Source organism: Cuculus canorus, chromosome 11, assembly GCF_017976375.1.
Source record: "Cuculus canorus isolate bCucCan1 chromosome 11, bCucCan1.pri, whole genome shotgun sequence".
Taxonomy (NCBI): Eukaryota; Metazoa; Chordata; class Aves; order Cuculiformes; family Cuculidae; genus Cuculus; species Cuculus canorus.
In genome coordinates, this window is record NC_071411.1 from 17,243,425 (window position 1) to 17,263,960 (window position 20,536).

The window sequence follows — 20,536 nt, forward strand, 5'->3', positions numbered from 1 at the left end:
CGACCATAAACTCTTTCTCTTTGTGAACCATTTTGTGGATATCCCCTAACAACAGATTTAATTTGCTTCAAACCAAGGTGCTAATGCTTCATGTCTTAAAACTGCACTTAAAGAGGATTATTGACAATATATTCAGAATAACACCTGTTCAAGAAGGGCTTACATTAGGGGAGCTTGAGTCCTTTAATTTAAAAGGCACTTTCTGCTAAGTAGCCACCTTTGTCCATTTTATTACACTGCGAACGCTGCGCATTATGAGTCTTGGTTCTGGCGGAGTTCTTTGCATATGGATTTAAACCTAGCATTTAAGCAGTTCATTTTCATTGAAGTTAAATTGTTCTGATATTTAATGGTAATACTGCACTGTGCACCTACTGGCTTTCCAGTCGCGTGTTCTCTGCCAAAAGCAAGATGACAGGGGAAAATGTGTAGTAAACTGCAACAACTCCCAAGCGTGTACAAGTGTGTGTAGATGTGTGTGCATGTCCCTACGAGCCCCCGCACACAGCTATGTAGAAACACGTGTGCATTTGCACCCGTGCTCTATTCCTGTTCCCGTGTATATATTACGTGAATGTGATGTGCGAAGGCACCCCTGATCTATTCTCGTGCATCTCTCTGGTTCTGGAGAGTTATTGTCTGGCCTGACGTCCAGCTGCTGCTCTAGATACCATTGAGTCAGCAAGGGATCAGCAAGGTGGTGGAAGGCTTAAAACCCTGGGAGTTTCCTACTAGCAAAGTAGTTTTTGGGGCAGAGATGTCTTACGCTGCTCCTTTGTCACTGGAGGAGTCTACTACAGCGATGCTCTTGTCAGGGCAGAGCGGCTCTGAATGGCAGGGCTGAGATTTTGGGTCCCACAGCTTTGAAATTCTCCTTGTCCTGAGCAGCACCTTCTGCTCAGCGCAGAGCCCTGGTGTGCCAAGGTGAGGGCCACCCGGAGCTCTTCTGGTGTTCTGGAAACCACGGACCTGCCGGTTTCGGAGTGGCCTTCAAATGAATGTCAACCTTTATTGTGTATTTTGTTATAAAAGCATTGAAGATGATTTTTAAAAGAATTTAATTTGACTCTAAAGCACTTTATAGGGGAAAAAAAAATAAGGGCCTGTTTGTAATGTATTGGACTTCCTTAATTGTCATGGTTTGAAAAGTCATCTTGCTAAAACATAACCACGCCCTTGTTTCTGCGGGTGCTTTCAGTAGCACAGACGCCTTCAGTAATGCTCCTCACTTTTTACCGTACCTCAGTGAGTTATGCAATAGCCATAAAACTGCTGAACTGGTGTTTATACAGTGCTTCACCAGTGCAGGGGACAGTGATATGAAATATTTCATTTGGGGTGCTAATGTATCACTTGTATGCTGATGTAGTTGGTGCTAAAAAGGAGTGAGGTGAGCCAAGCAGAGCTTCCCTGCAGAATTGCCAGCTGGGAATTGCTGTGCCAGCCTCTGCTACCCATGCTGGACCATTTGCAAGAACCCAAAGTGTGGACAGAGTTGTGTTGCATTTTGGTGTTGGTCAGCATTCAGCCTCTTCACAGCTGTTCAGGAGCAGGCTCCAGGGCTGCGTCCGCTCCTCTGTGTTGGAAATGCAACTTGCGGTCTTATGTTTTGGGTTCGGGTTGGTTTTCTTCACCCAGGAAACAAATTCCTTGACTCTACTAGGTTGTGTTAACCTTGGTGGGCTGTGCTTGCTCAGTCTCCTGGAAGCAGGTGGGATATCAAGCAAAGAGAGGGCAGGGGCATCCTCTCCTGCCTACAGCATCTCCTCCGAGCTGCCCACGGGGAAGGGGCTGCGGAGCTTAGCCCCAGTCGTTGCCAGACAGTGACTTGATTTTTCAGGTCTTATTACCGAGGTATCCTTTGGCTTTGACATAGGGGACCTGTTTGAAGACTGAATTGTATCTATGGGTTCAAAAGGTCTTCGTATCCCTCCTGCAAAAATACTCCCCGTGTGTGTCTACCTCGTGCTACTACTGTAGGTAGTAACATCCAAATTATTTTTCTTTAGTGTGGTATCACCTGGATTTGCTTTAGCTCTGTCATCGGTTGCAAGCATCATTCTGTAGCTGTACATACTTCATCTTTTGGGATGGAGTGTCACTACCATATTTTTTTGGTCACTTTTGAAACAAGAGTATAGTATTAGCTGAAACTTTTCAGCAGTATGGATTTATGTATTTATGTAAAAGTGTATTTATTTTTCCAATATTGTTATTTAATTTTATATAAATATTGCATACATTTACGATGTTTAATGTTAATGTTGAACAGTGAAAATTAAAGATGAGTAGAATGTAATCATAAATGAATTTGTATAATGATTTCTTGAGTCTTTTGCTAAATTAAGATCATATACTTAGTTTTGGTAACTTTTGCTAAATTTTCTGAAGTGATGCTGCAATGTTCCATCTTTTGACTCGCTTTTATTTTACTTGCTTTGTTCTCCAACAGAACTGTCATTCTCAATAATTAAACAAACACAGTTAAAAGTTTATGAATTTTGGATAACTAATTTCTTGCAAGCCTCTGATTGCCTTAGCTCACTCAAATTTGTGTGAAATTAGCATATAAAATACATATAAATTAAAGCAGAGAAGGTCTGAAGAGTCCCACCCTCAGTACTCAGGTGAAGTTCCACTGATATTTTATGCCGTAAATGAGTGATTTTTATCTGGCTGGTTAAATCCGGGTTTTAAAGAGCTAATTAAATGAATAAACAGATTCTGTGTGTAAATGATAACTTTATACCAGGAGACTGGTGAGATACCTTGTTGTTATAATTTATGTTCAGTGAGGACTAAGTGGAGGTGATACTTATTTCCTTGCTTATTTAAGAACATGTATTTAAACACTGCAGAACTGTACGCCGTGTGATAGGCCTGCCCTTTTTATTAAAATAACGCTTTAGAAAACATGCAGAGATTGTCACCAGGATACAGAGAGTGTTTGTTCTCCTCTGAATGCCTTGTGGTATGAATGCAGATCTCCATATACGCTCTTGAATACTGAGAGGAAGTCTCACCGTGTTCTCCAGAACGAGGGAGGTGCTCCAGAGAGCATTTAGCCAACACTTCACTTAAAACCCGAGGCTGACTCTGCTTCTCTTGGAGCAGATTTGCTCTTTGCTATCTCGGTGAAGTTTTGGCGCTGTGGTTTACCATAACGTACCGTTGGTATCCTGATACGATTTATGAGTGATGCTGAATTCATTGTCCTGGGCTTCTCACTCTTTCCAAGTTAGAAAACAGGCACAGATAAGGTAAAACAATTATATCTCACAGCACCATGTGAACCTGGTTCGATTGGGTGAGTCATTGGGCTTCACTGCAGTGGGACACTAATCGCTGGAATTTGACCTGTGGAAAATGAGTGGGTAGGGTTTTCAGTCTGGTTTTTTTTTTCCTTCCTAAAAAGTATTACAATTTTAAAAGTAATCTGCCTTGCCAAATACTTACTGCTCTTGAGTATCAAAAGTCCCAGCTGCTCATACAATGGGTTGTAGCTCTTAGTGCCCGCAGAACGGTGATGTGTGCTTCCCAGCTCCCAGTCGAATGGGCAGAAATGCTGGTGTATCAGTCTTTAGGGGCCTTTTGATCTAACAAGGAAGACTTGGAAGTTCAGTATAAAACAATTAGATCGTTAGCCAGCTAAACACCAAATTCTGTTGCTGTAAACGTGAATTCACGTTTAGGTTAGCACAACAATACTGTATCCCCTTAGCCAGATCTGGAAGCTGCTGGCGTTGACGGCTTTGCAGGGCTCTTTGGCTGTGCGCAGTGCCACGGGTAGCAGGAGAGGAGCTCTGCGCTCGGTGGGAAGCAGGACTGCCTGGCCAATAATCGTGTCAGGTAGCTGGCACTCAGGAATTGTAATCTTAAATTCGGTGTCAATGGAAAGTTTGGGTTATTTGTATTTAATTCTGTCAAAGCCCCAACACGTTGCTTACAAAATGCCCTTCCCGTGAAGCTGGCTGAAAATAAGCTGTGCAACAGCAATGTTCTCCATGTCATCATTCTGATAATCTTCTTAGCAGGCAGGATGTCACCTCTTGCTATGGCAGAAGTGATAACCAGGGGCAGATTTGGTTGCAACTGTATATAACTCTGCTGTTCCCTTCCTCTCTTCTGCAGAAAATGAATTTGCTGTGACAGCAGCATTGCTGAGCTGCTGTATGATTTTTTACACGTGTTTTTGCAATAACAAATCCATCCTTGAAAATTAAGCGATAGGCATGCTGAACTATGTTGCCTTTTCTGTCTTTCATTCATATGCTGTTGGTTCAGGCTCCAAGACTGCGAGAGCAAGTCTGTATTTCTCTGCCGTGCTGGGTGTTATCAGAAAACTAATAAAAACAATCCTACCCTGAGAGCCTGTGGGGGAAGGACAGATGTTGCTGCAGCAGAGGGGCTCACTGGGTGGCTGATGTGTCTTTAGAAAAACAGACAGAAATAGATGCCTTAGTGAAGATTGAATGAAGCCGATCCAAACCGAAATGAGAATTTGGTAGCCTCTGGATATCCCCAGCCGTCTGTCTAAAGCTGACTCTGTCTCAAAGCTGTTTGCTGGACGCTTAGGCTGTCTCACCAAGGCTGCTGTGTCCCTCGTGGGCTCCTGGCTGTCTCCCCTCTAGGGTCAGTCAGACCGACTGACTCCAGGGACATGCTGATGAAAGGCAAGTAGTTGTCTGCTTTGGTTCCTCAGTCAGAAAAAGGCCTTTGACAGTGTAGACCTCTTTGCTTTTGTTTAAAAAAAGCACACTAGCCCTGTTGCAGCCCTTTCTTGGACTCCCTGCTGTGCGACACCCATCCAGAGCTTCAGACAGCCTCCAAAAGCGCACACCCCTGCGTCACAGCTGGGCTGGGCACAGCTCTACTAGCTGTCTTACTGTCCGCCTGTTCCCTGCCTCGTGCTGTTCTCGGAGCTTGTCCCACAAGGTAAATGCAGTTGGGGTCTTTGTAGAGCTTCAGCTTGTTACTCCTCCAGGGCAGGGTAATGGTTTCTTCTGTGGGTCTTTCCTCAGCTCAGTCCCTGCCTGTGCTCCAAGCTACAGATGGCAGCTCTAAACCATTTATAGGTGGGTGAAACAAGTGGTGCCCAGTTGCCTGGCAGAGAAAAATCACTTTATTCCTCTCTTGTTACCCCAAAATCCCCAAATTTCATTTTCCTTTCCATTTTTGTTGTTTGTCTATTGTCACCAGACATATTTCGTTGCTACTTCTGTTTCTCCTTAAATAAGGAGAGCTTTATAGGTCTACTATTGCTATGGGTTCTGCTCGCTCCTGGCTGCTAGTGTCCACAATCCACACTCCTCCCTTGCAGGCACCCCTCAGTCTTTGTGCCCATTGTGATCTGACCAAGTGGTTAGATTTAACATGTCTCAGTCTCCTGGAGAAGTAAAAGGACCAGATAGGAGTATCCCCTCTAACCTCCCTAACCCAGTGCCTGAATGCTGGGGAAATGCCAGGGTAATGAGCTGCAGAAAAGGGCCAGTCTTGTCTGCTCTCCTTCGATAGCTTCTCCTTTTGCCGGTGCCAGGACAGAAGTGAGCTGGAGCATTGGTGGGACTCTGGAAGGTTGTTTTCTTGTATCTTGAAATTTTTGCCTTTCCCCCACTCCAGATGCTGCATCTTTTCCCAAGTTCCTCGGTGCACTGTCCCAGCCAGAGCATATAACTCCATTAGTATTCCTTGATATTTCTTACCACGTATAACCCAGCTGATGTTTTTGTCTTAGCTTACTGTAAAATTCTTTCCTGTCTACTCCCAAAGAACTACAGTGATTGTTTGGCTGCTTTTGATGTGCCTCTGTGGTTGCTTTTTAACACCTCCCTTCTGACATTTTCTCAATGCGATTGTCGTTGTCCGGGCTGCAAACCACTGGCCTGAACTCAAACAAGTAGAGGGACTGCTGTTCAGTGACGATTGGGTTTGGTCTTCATGTCATGGTTGGCCCACCCAGCGCTGCTGGCTTGGTAAAGTCTGCAGACCTCCTCTACACACACACGTGCGCATGCTCATCCATACAGGAGAAATAAAGCAATAAATTAAAGGACAATTGCTGGGAATATTTGTCTCCCAAAGCGATGGCTTTGAGCGCAGTAATTGAAATATGTGTTAAACTGCAGGAGATGTGTTAAAACAGTAACACACTTTCAAGGTTCAGCTGTGAAGTTCAGCATCTTCAAGCAGATCCCTGAGCTGGGTGTTGGGAGGTCTGCGTGGGTGTTTGCCCCCATTCACACTATATAGACCCCAAACTGCAGTAATTGCTGTTGCTCAGATCTTGGGGACTGTAGCGTTTAGAAACAAGGATGCACGATGATGAGAGACACTAAGCACAAAGACATTCACCGTGTTTCTGCCTTTCACAGTGACTGATTTGTGCAGTCATTAAGGAAAAATTATGTAGTCCATCTTCTTCCAAAGGCACTTAATGCTCTATTCATGTTTTAATTTTTACTGACTCAGGGGAGGTGAGCGAGCCAGCAGCATGGATGAACTTCTGTCTGATGCCCCAGACTGAATGCAGGCTGAGTGTGTTTGATCCCTAGCACATTAAATCAAGATTTTTCTTTATAAAACAGGAGCAAGAAGCAGCCCAGTGCTCCTACAAACCCCTGCTGTGATGTACACATGTGAAATAGGGCTGAGGTTCCTTGGGGAGCTCTACTTCGTCTTTCACTCCATCTAACATGGAGAAATCCTATTGAATGGGACTTATAAATGGCATTATAATACAACTGTTCACTAAACATAGGAGGTGTAGGTTAACCTAGGCTACTTGCTGCTTCAATTGCTACTTTCTTAATAGTGCCCCAGCATGGAAAATAGACTTCATCAGTGCCTTCCACATCCCATTGTTCTGGCATCCTTGCGTAGCTCCGTAGCTCGCACATCTCCTCCTGATTTAAGGAAATGCCATCTAATGCCTCCCTTCCTGGAGAGACCTGCAGTTGCTCTTTGGGGCTTTTGCTTGTTTGTTGTTCAAGTTAAATAGCATGGAGTGGGGCAGGGATGCAGCTTTTAAGGCAGTTTTGTGCGTTCAGAGCCCTGCTGATTTCTGCTGCCAGTGAAGTCTTTGCGTGGAACATAACAACAGGGCAGATGCAAGAGTGGAAGAAGGTGCTACTAAGTAGGTGGATGCCATGAAAGAGAAGATGCGTGGCTTCTCCTGCTGCTTGTTATCCTGTAGGTTAACCAGATTAACCAGGTTAATCCCTGTGAGGTTTCCCAGCTCAGGGAAATTATTGTGTTGACTTCAGTGCTCAGGGCTTTAAATCCTGGTGACATTTAAGAGCCTCCACCCAAGCGCATCCTTTCCTCTAAGGCAGTATGTGCTGCTGGAGGAATGGGCTCCAGACACACTAGACTCTTCCCTCTGCTGCAGCAGCGCATCAAGTTGGACCCTTTTCTTTGAGAAGTTTCCCCCCTCCCTTCTTTTATTTCTTAACCTATTATGAGGCATCGTCACTCACCAGTCTCTGCAGCTTGGTTTGACAGCAGAAGGTGGAGGGTTTGTGGATTGTTTTATTTCTGCCTTTTGCAAATAAGCGCTTTGGGAAGCTCTGCTGCAGAGCTGAGAAAAGAGCAGCCAGAGGATAAAGACCGAGAGCATGCTGCCCCATGAGCGGCACACAGAGCCGGGGTGAGCCACCATGGGTGTTCCCTCTCACCCGTGCCCAAGGCGAGGAGTGCTGCTCAGGGACGCTGGGACTCAGATTGCTCTTGTGCACACCCAGGTCCACCCTTCAGCTCCCAGAGGGTTCCTCAGGACATTCCCACTGGGGTTTCTGAACAATGCTTATAAACCTGCTTGGACTACACACTCCAAAATCCCTAATGTGCTTGTCTTTTTCTTTTTTGTTTCCTCCCATTCTTTGGGGAGTCAGCACAGATTAAGCATTTCTTTCAAACTGCAGAGCAATGCTTTGGTGTGTTTTGCTCAGATCTCTGGTCCAGTTACCCTCCCTTGAATGTACAGATCATTCTTCCCTTTTAGATGTACAAAAATCAGATGTATTTCTCTGGCCTCTTACCAGCTAAAATCACCACAACCATGTGCTCTTGGCAGCTGTGTGCATTAAGGTATGGCTCCCTCTTACAATTTTGCAGGAAAGAAAAGCCCAGCTGGGCAAATCCTGCCCTGTATACTGCACTGCAGGCATGGTCTTCTCGCTGTGCTGATGCAGCTGGGCACGAGACCACGCTAGAACAGACCAATGGAAGAACAGTATTTTGAAGTAGCTAGGAATAAATACTTCCCAAACATCTAAATTGCTGCAGCCACGGGAGGAATCATACCAAGGAGCTGCACCCTTGTTTTAAACCTATTGCTTGTCTCACTGATGCCAAGGGAGTACCATGCTAAAATACCTTGCTCTAGTGAAGCTGAGTAAGTTACTTTGGATGCCACAGAGCCTCTGTTGCTTCTTAATGCACAAATTTTCAGACTTACAGTAAGGATTCAGCTGATGAGGAACGATCCAGGCTTTCCTTGGTGGTGTGCCTTCTGAGCCCTTCATGCTTGAGAAAGTTCGTAAGTACAGATGTCACAAGGCTATGATTTCTGGTAGAACCAGTGTAAGTTATAATAAGAGCTGGTGTATACTAGCAGGATGCTGAAATGTAGGTAGGAGGGTGCGTGGTTGGGCTCTGTGTGCAGCTGGAGAAGTCTGCTGACATCCAGCAGCACAGCCCCTCGTGGAAGGGGAGCGTAAAGCGTTGTAGGGATCTGTCATTTTTCTGCCTTATTTCATCCAGCACATGTTTCAGCTCAGACTGTTGGAAAGGATGAACAAGGGCTTACTTACGAGCGCTTACTTTACATATAATCCTTAATGTGTGGAAATCTAAACCTACAAGGATTGATTTTAATTTCCTCTAAAAAGTTGCTCCTGGCAGAATCTGATAAAGCCATTTCTAGTCTAATTCTTCCCAGCCCTGCCCTTGGTGAGCTATCAGAGCATACCGGTCTTTGGAATTAATTTGGTGATCACTGCAGCTTGCATTCATTATCTCAAATACCTCCTAAATCCTTGGCTGATGCATGGGGGCCTGGAAAAGTGGTCTGACAGCATTTTCTGAAACTTCTCGCTTCTGGGGGAAGATGTCCCCAGATTCTTGCTGGTGGTTTGGTTCCTTTCCTGCCCTGTGTTGGGCTTGCCCATTCAGCGCACAACATCAATGAGAAGCAGAGCTGCTCCATTTCTTCTTGACTGCTCTGTGCCGCCTCTTTCTTTTCACCAAGATCTGCTTATTTGTGCCCACGGCTGTTGAGGGCTTTTGGTGCCAGACTGACCTCACTCGCAATCCTTACCCTGGCAGCAGCACGAGCTCCCTGTGCAGAACAGGTCGTGGTCTCCTGCAGAAGGGTCACAACCTAGACCCAACCAGCAGGGAATTTTGTACAAATTTTTAAAAGCCTCTGAATCATAGAATCACTGGTTGGAAAAGATCTGTAAAATCATCAAGCCCAACCCTTAACATAACGCTGCCAATTCCACCACTAACCATGTCCCTAGGTACCACATCTACACATCTTTTAAATCCCTCCAGGTATGGTCACTCAACCACTACCCTGGGCAGCTTGTTCCAGTGCTTGACAGCCCTTTCCATGAAGTAATTTTTCCTAATATCAAATCTAAACCTAACCAGGGGCAACTTGAGGTCATTTCCTCTCATCCTACCACTACTTATTTGGAAGAAGAGACCAATACCTGCCACGCTCCTCCTTTCAGGGAGCTGTAGCAAGTGAAGAGGTCTCCCCTCAGCCTCCTTTTCTCCAGACCCTTCACCAGCTTCCTTGCCCTTCTCTGGGCATGCTGAGGTCCATGGTTTTTGGGATACATGTTCTGGTTTTGACTGTGACCAGCCCAGTGAATAAGTAGCAAACTTTCTACATTGGAAAAGTCTTACTGAAAGAGATGTACCCACACCTTCCACAATGTTGGAATAGGAAATGCAGCAAAGATTAGTTTAAAGCAAATTGTATGTACTTGGTAAAATAGAATAATCTTTGTCCTTCCTGAACTCTGCAACAGAAAACAAATTTCTGTGGAAACAAAAACACAGGCTTGCCACTGCGCTGAAGCAAAGTGATGTATTGCAGGAGAGATTTATCACCATGTTCTGACCTTTCTGGAAACAGTTGATATGGAAATATTTTTGTCGTATTTATTTAAACTTTTTTCTTGCATTTATTTAAACTAGGCACTGTATTTATTTGAAATAATGATCAGCATGCCAAGCCTTGGTTCTTGGCTTCTTAGCAAAACTAATCATGCACTAAACCTAATACCCTTAAATCTGTGCTCAAATGCTTTGATCCTAATGCTATTAAGAAAGACCTTTTGTTCTTATGCTCCACGTAAAGCACCAGGTGTGACTGCAGTGATTTCAGGAGATAATAAAGATAATAACAAGAGGAAGGTTTACTGGAATCTTCAGTGTAACAGCTATAGCTGATTCTTTGAAACAGTATTTCTCTATTATTTTATGTGCCACAATCATCTTGTTTGTTTTAAGTAACAGCACAAGGTGTTGTTTCACACCATTCCCCATGCCTGGCTGTCCTCCCAGGTTCACCCCAGGGTGCTGTTTGTTGCTATGCCTCTGCCACAGGATGCAAACAGCATTTCAGAGAGAGATTTTCAAGTACTTGAGGAGAGGCGGGTTGACCATGGGCATGCCCAGTACATTGATTCTTGACTCTAGAAAGCTGGTGAGTGAAAAAAGTTAATACAATACCTTGGCCGCTCCTTCAGGGCTGGATCCAGAGGTGATTAAAACCAGTAGAAGTCTTTCTATTGACTTCAAAGAGCCTTGGATGAAGCTGCTGTTCCTCAGAGAGCCTCCCGTCCATCCCCAGTACTTTGGGGTAGTTTCTATGGGGATTTGGGGATAGGAAAGAAATCAAGATAAAGAGAGAGAAATATGGAGTGGTTTTGTCTGTGCTGTTCCAATGTTTTAAAGAAGGCAAGGTCAAAGCTTACCTCATGATGGCACCATTATTGATAGATACCATAAGTGGGCAGCAGCATTTGCAGTGATGAAGAACCCCAATAATGCAATGCAAAGTTTCCTCAGGGTCGGACATAAATGATGAAGCTGATGGCAGTAGCTCGGTGTACCTCTTCCCTCAGTCACGTGGCGTTGAGATGAAGCGCACTACTACTAAATTATTTTCTGCATGTGGCTCACATATGCTTAAAATATATGTGCCAAATAAAACTTGGAAATACCTGAGATGAATTAGAAGGCAGTTATGAAGTAGACTCCTTGCAAAGGAATTTTAGTCTCTGATAGTTGGTCACATTAGATAATCTGACCTCTCTTTTCTGTCAGTGCAAATGAGATCATAACTCACATGTGCACGAAAGCAAATGGGTGGGTTAGATCTAAAAATGCACAGCTGCCTAACTTTGATTTATATTAAAGACAGACATAGAAATGATTAATTCCAGCATCTTGGGAATTACTTTTAAGTGTTAACAAAATTAGGCAAATTATGCCTCAACCTCTGAGTGCACCAAGGTATGCATGCAGTCTTGTTTGATGGTGGAGTGGCGAGATAAATGTCAGATGCCAAAGTTAAGCAATTTGTAGAAGGGGGATAATAATTTTGGCAATGACTAGCATCCTTTTAATTGTGAGACCGAATATTTATCGACCAAATTCGGGTCCCCAGAAATCTCCATGTGTTGTTGTACAATGTGGTTATTCTTCCTTTGAATGAGCAGTGGATCCAGTGTATTTTTAAATTAGAGAAAAGATGCACCTGGCGGTACTGGCTTGGGATGTGGGGCAAGAGAGTCCGGATCAAGTGTGTGAATTTATTCTTTGGCTTTGACTGTCGCAGTAAAGTGGCATCAGCCTGCAAGAAGAGTGCTTACTGAGAAGCACTTGAATTTTTGTTCAAGTATCACTGCTGGTATTTAGTCCAAAGATAGTAAACGGATGAAAGTATTAGACATTTGCAACTGGGTTTGGTAGGATTTGATATTTCTTTCTTGCAGCTGACGTTCATTGCCTGGAGAGAGATGTAGAAAGAATAAAAAATGAACTTCTGATGAAATTTGAAGCCTTATAAATAGGATAACATTAACTGAATCATTTTTTGTGTTGATACAAAAGAAAAAAGTGAAGTTTATGAATCTGGGTAACTCAGGAAAGGCTTATTTTAGAACACCGGACAGCATTTCCTCCGTTTCTCAGTGCAAGGTTAAATGTTGCAATTTGGGGGTTTTGGCCTATCTTGAAATTTGAGCCACGTTCAGGAAAACTCAGAGGCCGCCATCCCTGCCTCACACTCACATGGTTTCCCCACCTCTCGTGGAGCAGCATCATTAATGGCCCTGAAAACCTATTGATTGCAAGGAACCTCAGCTACCTCCTGTCCCTCTCAACGATCTTGCAGCAGCAAAACAGGATTTTTCAGGACATCACTTATAGAAGCTTTTAGGCAGCAATATCTGATCTTATGAGTTAAATCCATTTCTCTCCACATTGGCCTGAACTTTTCTATTTCAGACCAAGTTACTGTGCTCTTGCTGGTTCCTCGTGTACCTCTTAACACAATAGGGACTGAATGGTTTGGAAGCAGGGCTGTAATTTAAAATAATCACAGCTGTCATTGTATATGCCAAATTCTATTCTAATGGCTCTTCCAAAGGTGTTACATAAATATAAATTGTAGTTTTTTTAGGTTTAAAATGCATTCATAGGCTGGGAAAACCTTGGGCTGTAATTTATTTCTTAGGAAATGTACTGATGGCATGGCTCTAAAACGCAGGTAGAAGCTTCATCTCTGCATGTTTGCTGTGTTCTGAAAGGAAAGCAGAACATTTTATATTGAGGAATGGTAGAAACAGTGTGTTTGTGCTCAGGGATTAAACCAGGATGCTTATGACATGGCATGTAATGGCTTGCATAACATGTAATGAAGAAATAGAAGCTGAGTCTCGGGGTGCATCATGCTGAGTAACAGTCTTGTTCTACACAAAACTGTCATATTAAATTCTTGTCGTGACTCCAGACCCCTTTGATTCCTAAATCTTTTGGAGGAGACTAATCTGAAATCAAAGTGAAGTTGCTTGGGGTTTGCATGCCAGAAGTGGTCACATTTGAAAAAGTTCAGTGAACCTGCAGAGGGAGGTTGGAATTAGTTGCTTCACTACAAAGCTCGCAGCGAACATACCTGCTGATTTGTTTTTTGCTTTGATTCTTCAGGGTCTGCCTTCTTGCCGTCTTCTGAGTTGCTTTCAAAATGCATAAATCTTAGGGATGAGCATGTCCTGGGTTCAGTCTGTTTAGTAAAACAAAAAACACCAGTAAACTAGTCTGCTCTGGTCATACAAGCCTGAGCTGAAACACCGAGGACATGGAAAAGCTGCGTGCTTTGTCCTTTGCAGAGTTATTTCCCTCTGTGAAGGTGTATATCACACTTTGCTCTCCTGATTTACCAACGTTTGACCTCCCTTTTTACCAAGGTAGATGGAAATGGTTGCTTTCAAGTTCTAAGTAGATACTGAGGGCTCCTGCCTTGATCCCTGTAAGATGACTCTGCTCCTTTGAAACCACTGGAGCAATGCCAGGAATCCAGCCTGTTATCCCTGCTGAATGTCAGCTGCTTTCTCTTATTTTGGTATTGGTATTTTGGGAGACTTTCACCAAGAATATTGTGTAATAATATTAAGGGCAAATGGGAGCATTTCCAGCAGTTAAATTCTGCCCCTTCATCTCCCCCTCAAGTTTTGTTTAGGCTGTTGGTGACCTGAGGATGTGCTTTTTGGTCCAACTAAAAGAAAATTGTCTGGGTAGCCATGGACCGTGTGTAACCACGTAGATGGCCCTGCATAAAAGCTGATCTGTTGTTACTTTATATTTACAGTGTTCTGTCTCGTGTGGAAGGGGCCAAAAGCACCGCAATGTGTACTGTTTGACAAAGGAAGGGAGACATATAGACGAAGATTATTGCAAGCACCTTGCTAAGCCCAATATGCAAAAGAAATGCAGAGGGGGCAGATGTCCAAAGTGGAAAGCAGGAGACTGGGGACAGGTGAGATGCGTTGTGTACCCTTTTGTACCCTTTAATATTCTTTCTCTGTCAAATTGGTTAGAAGCTGGTTTTCCTGTCACTTCTGTCCTTTTGAATTTTTCAATGGTAAAAGTTTTGGGGCAGATCCTCAGGTGATGTAAATCAGTGTAGTTTCATGGATAATAGTCAAGAAGCGCTGGTTTGTATCAGCTGAAAATTTGCAGCTTGCTTTCAATGTCTATCAGAAAGCAAATTCCATGTTGTATATTTTAAATTTCTACTATAAAAGACATTAATATATAATAAAGAGAATCTACTATTTGTTAATGGTTTTAATATTGTTGTTATTTAACTATGTCAAAGCCCAAGCAAAATGTTCCTCAGTTTTAAGAAATTTGAAATTTATTTTGTTATCGTCTTCCTGGGAAAACCTAAAGAACAGGCAGAGCTGTTCATTATAAGTGGTTTTCACTACCTTTTGTTTCTTAACAAGCTCATCAGTTGATTTTTGCCTAATTAAAAAGTCAGACACTGATGAAGAAGTCAGACACCGATGCATAGAGCAGAGGCTGTTGGAAATGTGAAAGTGCTTGGAGTTATTAAGCACCTTGTTTGCTGAAAGCATATCTTGAATCATTGTTTTGCTGAAAATAATGTCTTTGTGATCAGCCTGAATCTGCTGTATCACATTTTTATCTCTGAACCTTGCTTTTCCCTCTACCTCATTAATGTGCTAATCAGCAGAATTATTGAAAATCCCAGACTAAATGAACTGTTAACTTGTAAAACATCATGTTCTTTGCGGTCTGTCTTCCAAATTAAGGTAAAACCACCAATTCTTGCTGTAAATGAGTCCCCTGAAAGACAAACCATTAACAGGCACCCATGCAAACGTTAGGACTAGGACTGCATGCTCTTGCTTAATGTGGATTATTAAAAAAGACAATAAACCCATTGAAGGTCTATGATTGTTTTCAGACTTGTATTTCTTTTTATGCTTACTTTTGAATCTGTAGGGTAGGAATATTTGCCATTACTTGTAAAGGGAGAAGTGTGCATTCTCCAGGGAGGTTCAGTACTTGAGGTCTGAGTTCCTTACCCAGGATAAGGCTGGGAATACCCAGGCAGCCCTACACAGCCCTGTGAATTGCACAGTACTGCTCCCATACTGGCAATTAAGTCAATACTATTACCTGAAAAACTGAAGCCTCAATTTTATAGAGGAATCTAGATTGTAAAGAAAAGCTAGGCCATTAGATGGTCTTGTCACATCCGATTTGCACTTTGTTTAAAATGACTGCTCCTGAACGCAATTTTTACAGCTAATAATTGTAAACATAATAATGTAATGCTCTGTCGATTGCATTAAAATACACTAATGTTAATGGATAAAAGTACGTGTTTTAAAATTCCCAACATTCCATCGCATGACCGGAGTTGATTTTATGCAAGTGGAGAAAGAAACCCAAGTTAATAGGAGGATGGAGGTGATTTATGGCTTGAGGTAATCTCTTGTGACTAGGCAATTAAGGAATATTTGTATGCTAATGATAAGACTAAGAATAGGCAGCACATTTCCAGCATGCAAGGTCGGTGCTCAGCCTGGGTCCCTGATGCTGTACGTACTCACCCAGCCAGGATCTCGCTTATGGAAAAAATAACGGGATGGAGACCCATCCCACAATATCAAATTGGGCTTTTTATGGCTTCCTTGCCTCCCGATGCTCATTTGTGCTGGCTAAGTTTCTTTACCTGTGACAGATGAAAAGCAGGGCTGTCAGAAGTTTGGGGCAGCGGCTGTGGCCACCCCTGCGAGAGGTGCACAGGGCTCGCACCGCTTTGCGGATGATTTAACGCCTCAGAGCCGAGGTGGATTTGGGTGCAGAGCTTCCCATTAGGACTATGAAACAGGCAGGGTTTGGTGCCCTGAGTGCCCAGTAGATCAGGATCGAAATGGGCGCGGAAACTCCGTGTCACCTTCCCCATCGCTGGTGACACTGCTGAAAACAGGAGCCTTGATCAGTTTGCTCTTAGATACTATCCAAAAAAGCTCTCTGAAGGGCTAATTGCCACTGAAAGATAATCCCAAAGCTGAGCTGGCTGCCTTTGTCCTAGGTAAACCAGCAAGAGCCCGTGTAAGAACTAAGGCAGGGTTTTCCCATGGAAGTCCATCCTCCTTGTCACCGTATATGCACAAGACCTGTTGCACGTGCCTTTAGGATTTTTTTCTTTTCCTTTTGGGAAAAGGAATGATGAAAAAACAGGCTGAAAAAAATACAGGAATGCTAAAAAATTAGTCCCAGCCAACTCGGGAAAGTGCTCCGCTCCCGTTTTTTTTTTTCTCTCTGGATGTTTTGTATTCAGAAGCCACGGATTTCTTTTCTAGATTGTTACAAATCCATTTTCCTGCAGCAAAGCATTTTTAATATATCCATAATAATCAGAAGGGAAGAAGAAAAAAGGCTTTTTCTCCAGGTTTTAAGTGTGCTTGTGCCTGCATTGAAATGTCAGATTTAGTGTGTTTGCATTTCCTAAGTAGTATCAATTATGGCCATTTACCTTTCACTTAGCAAAAATACCAATATTTATTTTGCTGTCTGGTATTTACATCATTCGGCTTTAGGCTGAAACTGAGCCCTATCTGAAAGCACAGGTAGAGCATTAGGTAGAGCTTCTCTGCGGCCGAGCAGGCGCTCGGCAGTTCGGTGATCGACGTGCTCAAAAGCAGTGATCCTGAGAAAACATATAGGCTCTATAGAGAGGACGAACAGGCTTCCTGGCATCCCATAGGGGAATATATCCCTATATATGACTGCCCCCAATGTGAGCACCTTCTGGTAGCGTCACTGGGTTCTGTTCCCCAAGGTAGACAAAGGTTGGCTGACGAGTGTTTGGAATTAAAAAGAGCCAGGATGAAAATGGTGTTAAAACCCACCTTTTCTTGCATCTGCCATAAAGCGTAATGGTGTTATTTTGAAGCCAGCCCTAAATCCAGCCAGAGCCACAGCAATACTGAGGCAGAAGTGCAGGCAGCAGGAGGGAACACCCTATGGAAGGGGATGCCTCGATCTGCTAGGAAAATTCCCGTGGCCCCAGCTCACCAGCTTTGGAGCAAGTGTAGCCGTTGCCCCCTCCTCAGCAGGGCTCCATGCCCTGGCAGCAGCCCCACCACAGCCCTCCTGAGGACCCCGGACTGGGCTCACCAGTGGCTTCCCCCTCTCTGGCTGGGGCTGCACCGGTGTTCTCCAGTTCTGTGGCTGAATGGAATTGTGGCTGCTCTAAGCGTCTGGCCAACAAGTGCGATGAGAAAGCCCATTGAGCTAAGAGAAGCCTCTCCTGTTAGCCCAAGGAGAGCTCTTTGCTTGCTCACTTGCACGAGAAGGGTTCATATCTATTCCAAGGGAGGGGTTGGGACATGGCAGCCTGGCCTGGGGCCTTGGGGGACCCCCTTTCTCTGCTCTGAATCCTCCCACCCATTCAGTCAGGGTGCAGCATTTATTCCTATGGCAAAGTTTCACCGAGGCTACGGTGAAAGGAGCCTGTGGCTTTCCCCTATGCCGTGCTTTGCCCCATACTGTGCTTTCCCCTATGCCGTGCTTTGCCCTATACTGTGCTTTGCCCTATGCCGTGCTTTGCCCTATACCGTGCTGTGCCCAGTATGGCCAGAGACCATCTGCCTCCTCCGGATCCCGCAGTGCCCGGCTGTCACACACAGCACAGCCTCCCTGGGAAAGAGCCACGGCCAAACTTGCACTCCCTTATCCTAAAACACCTGGATGAATGATAAACATAAACCAAAAGGCGTTTTAGAGCATGGTGTGCAACCCGGTGTATATGTTTCTCCAAGTTTGTTGCCGTTATTCAGCTAACTGTCCCCTATGGAATGCTTAGGACAAACAGCATTATCAATCACAGGGAGACAGCAGAGCGTATGCGGAGCACTTGCGGCACCAGTGATGGGAAATCTCACTGCTACTTTCAAAAGTTACCCAAAAATATAAGGCAACCCACCCGCTTACGAATATCTGAAGCCAGGCGAATGTGCACAGTCAGCTTTTCTTTGGTCCTCTTGGCTTTATGGGGCGTTTGGATAGTAAAGCAAGCGGAGCATTAAAGAGGAATACTCTGCAGAAGAGAGAATGACTTCCCCGCTAGGCACCGCTTAATTCCCTGCTTTAAGAAGGCTCGCTTTTATGGGTATTGCAATAATGGGCTGTAAACTTGTTTTCTTAGTTCCTGATGTATTAATAAGATTGCTTATATTAATTGTTAATTCAGCAACCGGTTAATTGTAATAGCTGTGTTTTAAATGCAGGCTTTTTGATTTTTAGGCACTTTCTTCTGCAAATATAAATTCCTTTTATTCCAAATCTATGCCATATATTATAAGATATAGAGAGGCAGAATCCATATCAGCGAGAAGTGAAGTACTGCTGAACATATTATATTGTTCAGTCACAATTAGAAACACATGAAAGAAAAAAGCAAGCTGTTAAAAGCATTGTAGTGTGGATACTAACTTGAGAATGTCTGAGAAACAGAGAAATTCAGCCTTTTCTTGCTGTGAATAGAAGTGGGCAGAAATGTGCCCACAATGTAATGAAGGAAATGTGAAATGCAGTTACTTCTAAAAAGGTGGTTATTTTCACAAACTAATATGCCCGGGCTTGCATGCACCTGCATGTTTAGATGCCTGCTGAAAGAAATCCCAGCTGTATCATACCTTTACCACTACTGCTACAGATTTTATTCTATATAATTCAAGTTTACTTTTCATTGAGGTCCGCTCCAATGACTTTTAAACTATTTTAAACTATTACTTTTTTGAGCTGAGAGCCTGAGAAGTAACACGCAGAGCCTCGCTGCCTCTGGCACGTTGCGATAGTTTAGCAGTGTCACCATCTCCAGAGGTTTTTGCAATATAAATCCTGTCCAGGAAATCCTGACCCCCAACAGCAAAAACTCTCACTGGCTTCTGTGGAATAGGGATTTCAACCTGTCTGCTCTGCCCTTTGTAAAGTTTTTTTCCCTTTTGCCATGAAAAGCCTCTCCTGCAAGTTTAGACGCTGGCGTTAGAGCGTTGCTGTCGCTACGTTGAGCCCAGAGCTGGGGAGTGAACCCCAGGAACTCACCGTGACAGCTGCGACAAGGATCACCACTCACCTTTTATTCCTTCCTCCAGTGCTCGGTGTCCTGTGGCCGAGGTATCCAGCGCCGTGCCGTGAACTGCCACAGCGGCACCTTGAAAGCAGCTGAGGAAGCAGAATGTGACCCATCCAGCCGTCCGCCTCCGCAGCGGGACTGCCACCTCCCCGAGTGCCCCACGCATCGCTGGGCAGCCAGCGAATGGCAACCGGTAAGCGGGGTGCCCCCCTCCGCCCATCCCCGGGGTCGTGTCACTTGTGCTCTCGAGCGTGCAGCACGGGATGGTGCTGGAGACGAGGGCTGTCGATGCCGGAGGTCGCTGCTGGAGAGACGGGGTTTTGGGGTTGCGATCTGAACTGGCTAAAAAAAAAAAGTGGAGAAAATGCTCCTGTGTGCTGGCTGGGAGGGGGAGCTGAGAAATACCTCTGTGGGGTTAATTTATTGCTTTGTGCTGCCCTGTGTTTGGCTGGGACCTATGCAAATATTGAGCAGGTTTTGGGTTGGGCGGGTTTGGGTCCGTTCCCAGAGGCTGAGCAGTAACCCCCCTTGGACCAAGCCCTGCCGCGCTGCTCCGTGCCTGGGGCTTTGAAGGAAATGGGGAACAGCAATAATTCCCACCTTCCTTCCCTGTTACCCCAGCTCCTGCTGACGGCTCTCTCTTTTCATTGAGGTCCCAGTCCATGGTTTTTGCCAAGCCATGAGCTGTGCTGAGATGAGATCTCGCATGGCAGACGGCGTTTTCCTGAGTGATTGGGACTGGTCCCCAGCAAAACCAACCCCTTAGGCTGGACTGGGGGACAAAGCTGCTGCCGCAGTGGTTCAGGGAGCAACTCTAACTCACCTGCTGTGTGGGCAACGTGTGGGCATCAGTCTTGTGAGTGGCCGGAGGAGAGTCCAGGGGAGGCCCTCCGATCAGCTGCCCGGAGGCTGCTATGAGGCTTCGGATGCACAACAGGTTATGGCAGAGAGAGGTCAGACCAGGCAGCAAAATGAGTATTTTTGTTCTGGTTCCATTCCATTTCCAGCCATCGCTGGGTGAAAGAGTCCTGCCCCAGTTCTCTGTCCCTGTCCTACTGTCCCAGGGTCTCTCCTGCAGTGCAGAGATTGCCAGCCTTGGAATGGGCACAGTCCGTGGGAGAGGCCAGCATTCCCATGGGGAGGATGTCCACATCACGTAGGGAGAAGAGGATAGCCCATCAAGGCCCTTTGTGGGAATGCAGGGGATTGAAAGTGGTACAAGATGTCCCCTGCAAAACCATTGCTGGTGGCGAGGCAGCGGGGGCTTGATCCTACACCCTTCGAACAGCAAAGATCCCACGGACTTCAGTGGTGCATGGTCGGAGCCTGATCCTGATC

General features: G+C 44.8%; 1 protein-coding gene and 1 long non-coding RNA gene across 8 annotated transcripts in view; one reads left to right on the forward strand and one right to left on the reverse strand.

The window, feature by feature from the left end:
* ADAMTS9 (ADAM metallopeptidase with thrombospondin type 1 motif 9) overlaps positions 1–20,536 on the forward strand; it is an 85,342-nt gene that overhangs the window by 46,216 nt on the left and 18,590 nt on the right. For all 5 annotated transcript variants that reach the window (XR_008451610.1, XM_054076225.1, XM_054076226.1 and 2 more), the window contains 2 exons: positions 13,889–14,056; positions 19,218–19,391. Coding sequence is in view for 4 of the 5 variants with exons in the window: in XM_054076225.1 (XP_053932200.1) it covers positions 13,889–14,056; positions 19,218–19,391 (342 nt within the window). In the remaining variant the exon portion in view is untranslated. The remainder of the gene's footprint in view (positions 1–13,888; positions 14,057–19,217; positions 19,392–20,536) is intronic.
* Positions 25–19,360, reverse strand: LOC128853241 (uncharacterized). Of its 3 annotated transcripts, XR_008451612.1 has the most exons (6): positions 19,199–19,360; positions 13,196–13,303; positions 11,021–12,028; positions 10,747–10,883; positions 3,457–5,651; positions 25–3,357 (listed from the first exon to the last, which is right to left on the reverse strand). It is a non-coding gene; the product is annotated as an uncharacterized LOC128853241 (long non-coding RNA). The 3 variants fall into 3 exon arrangements; XR_008451613.1 differs by having other exon boundaries at positions 25–5,103; XR_008451611.1 differs by having other exon boundaries at positions 25–5,651.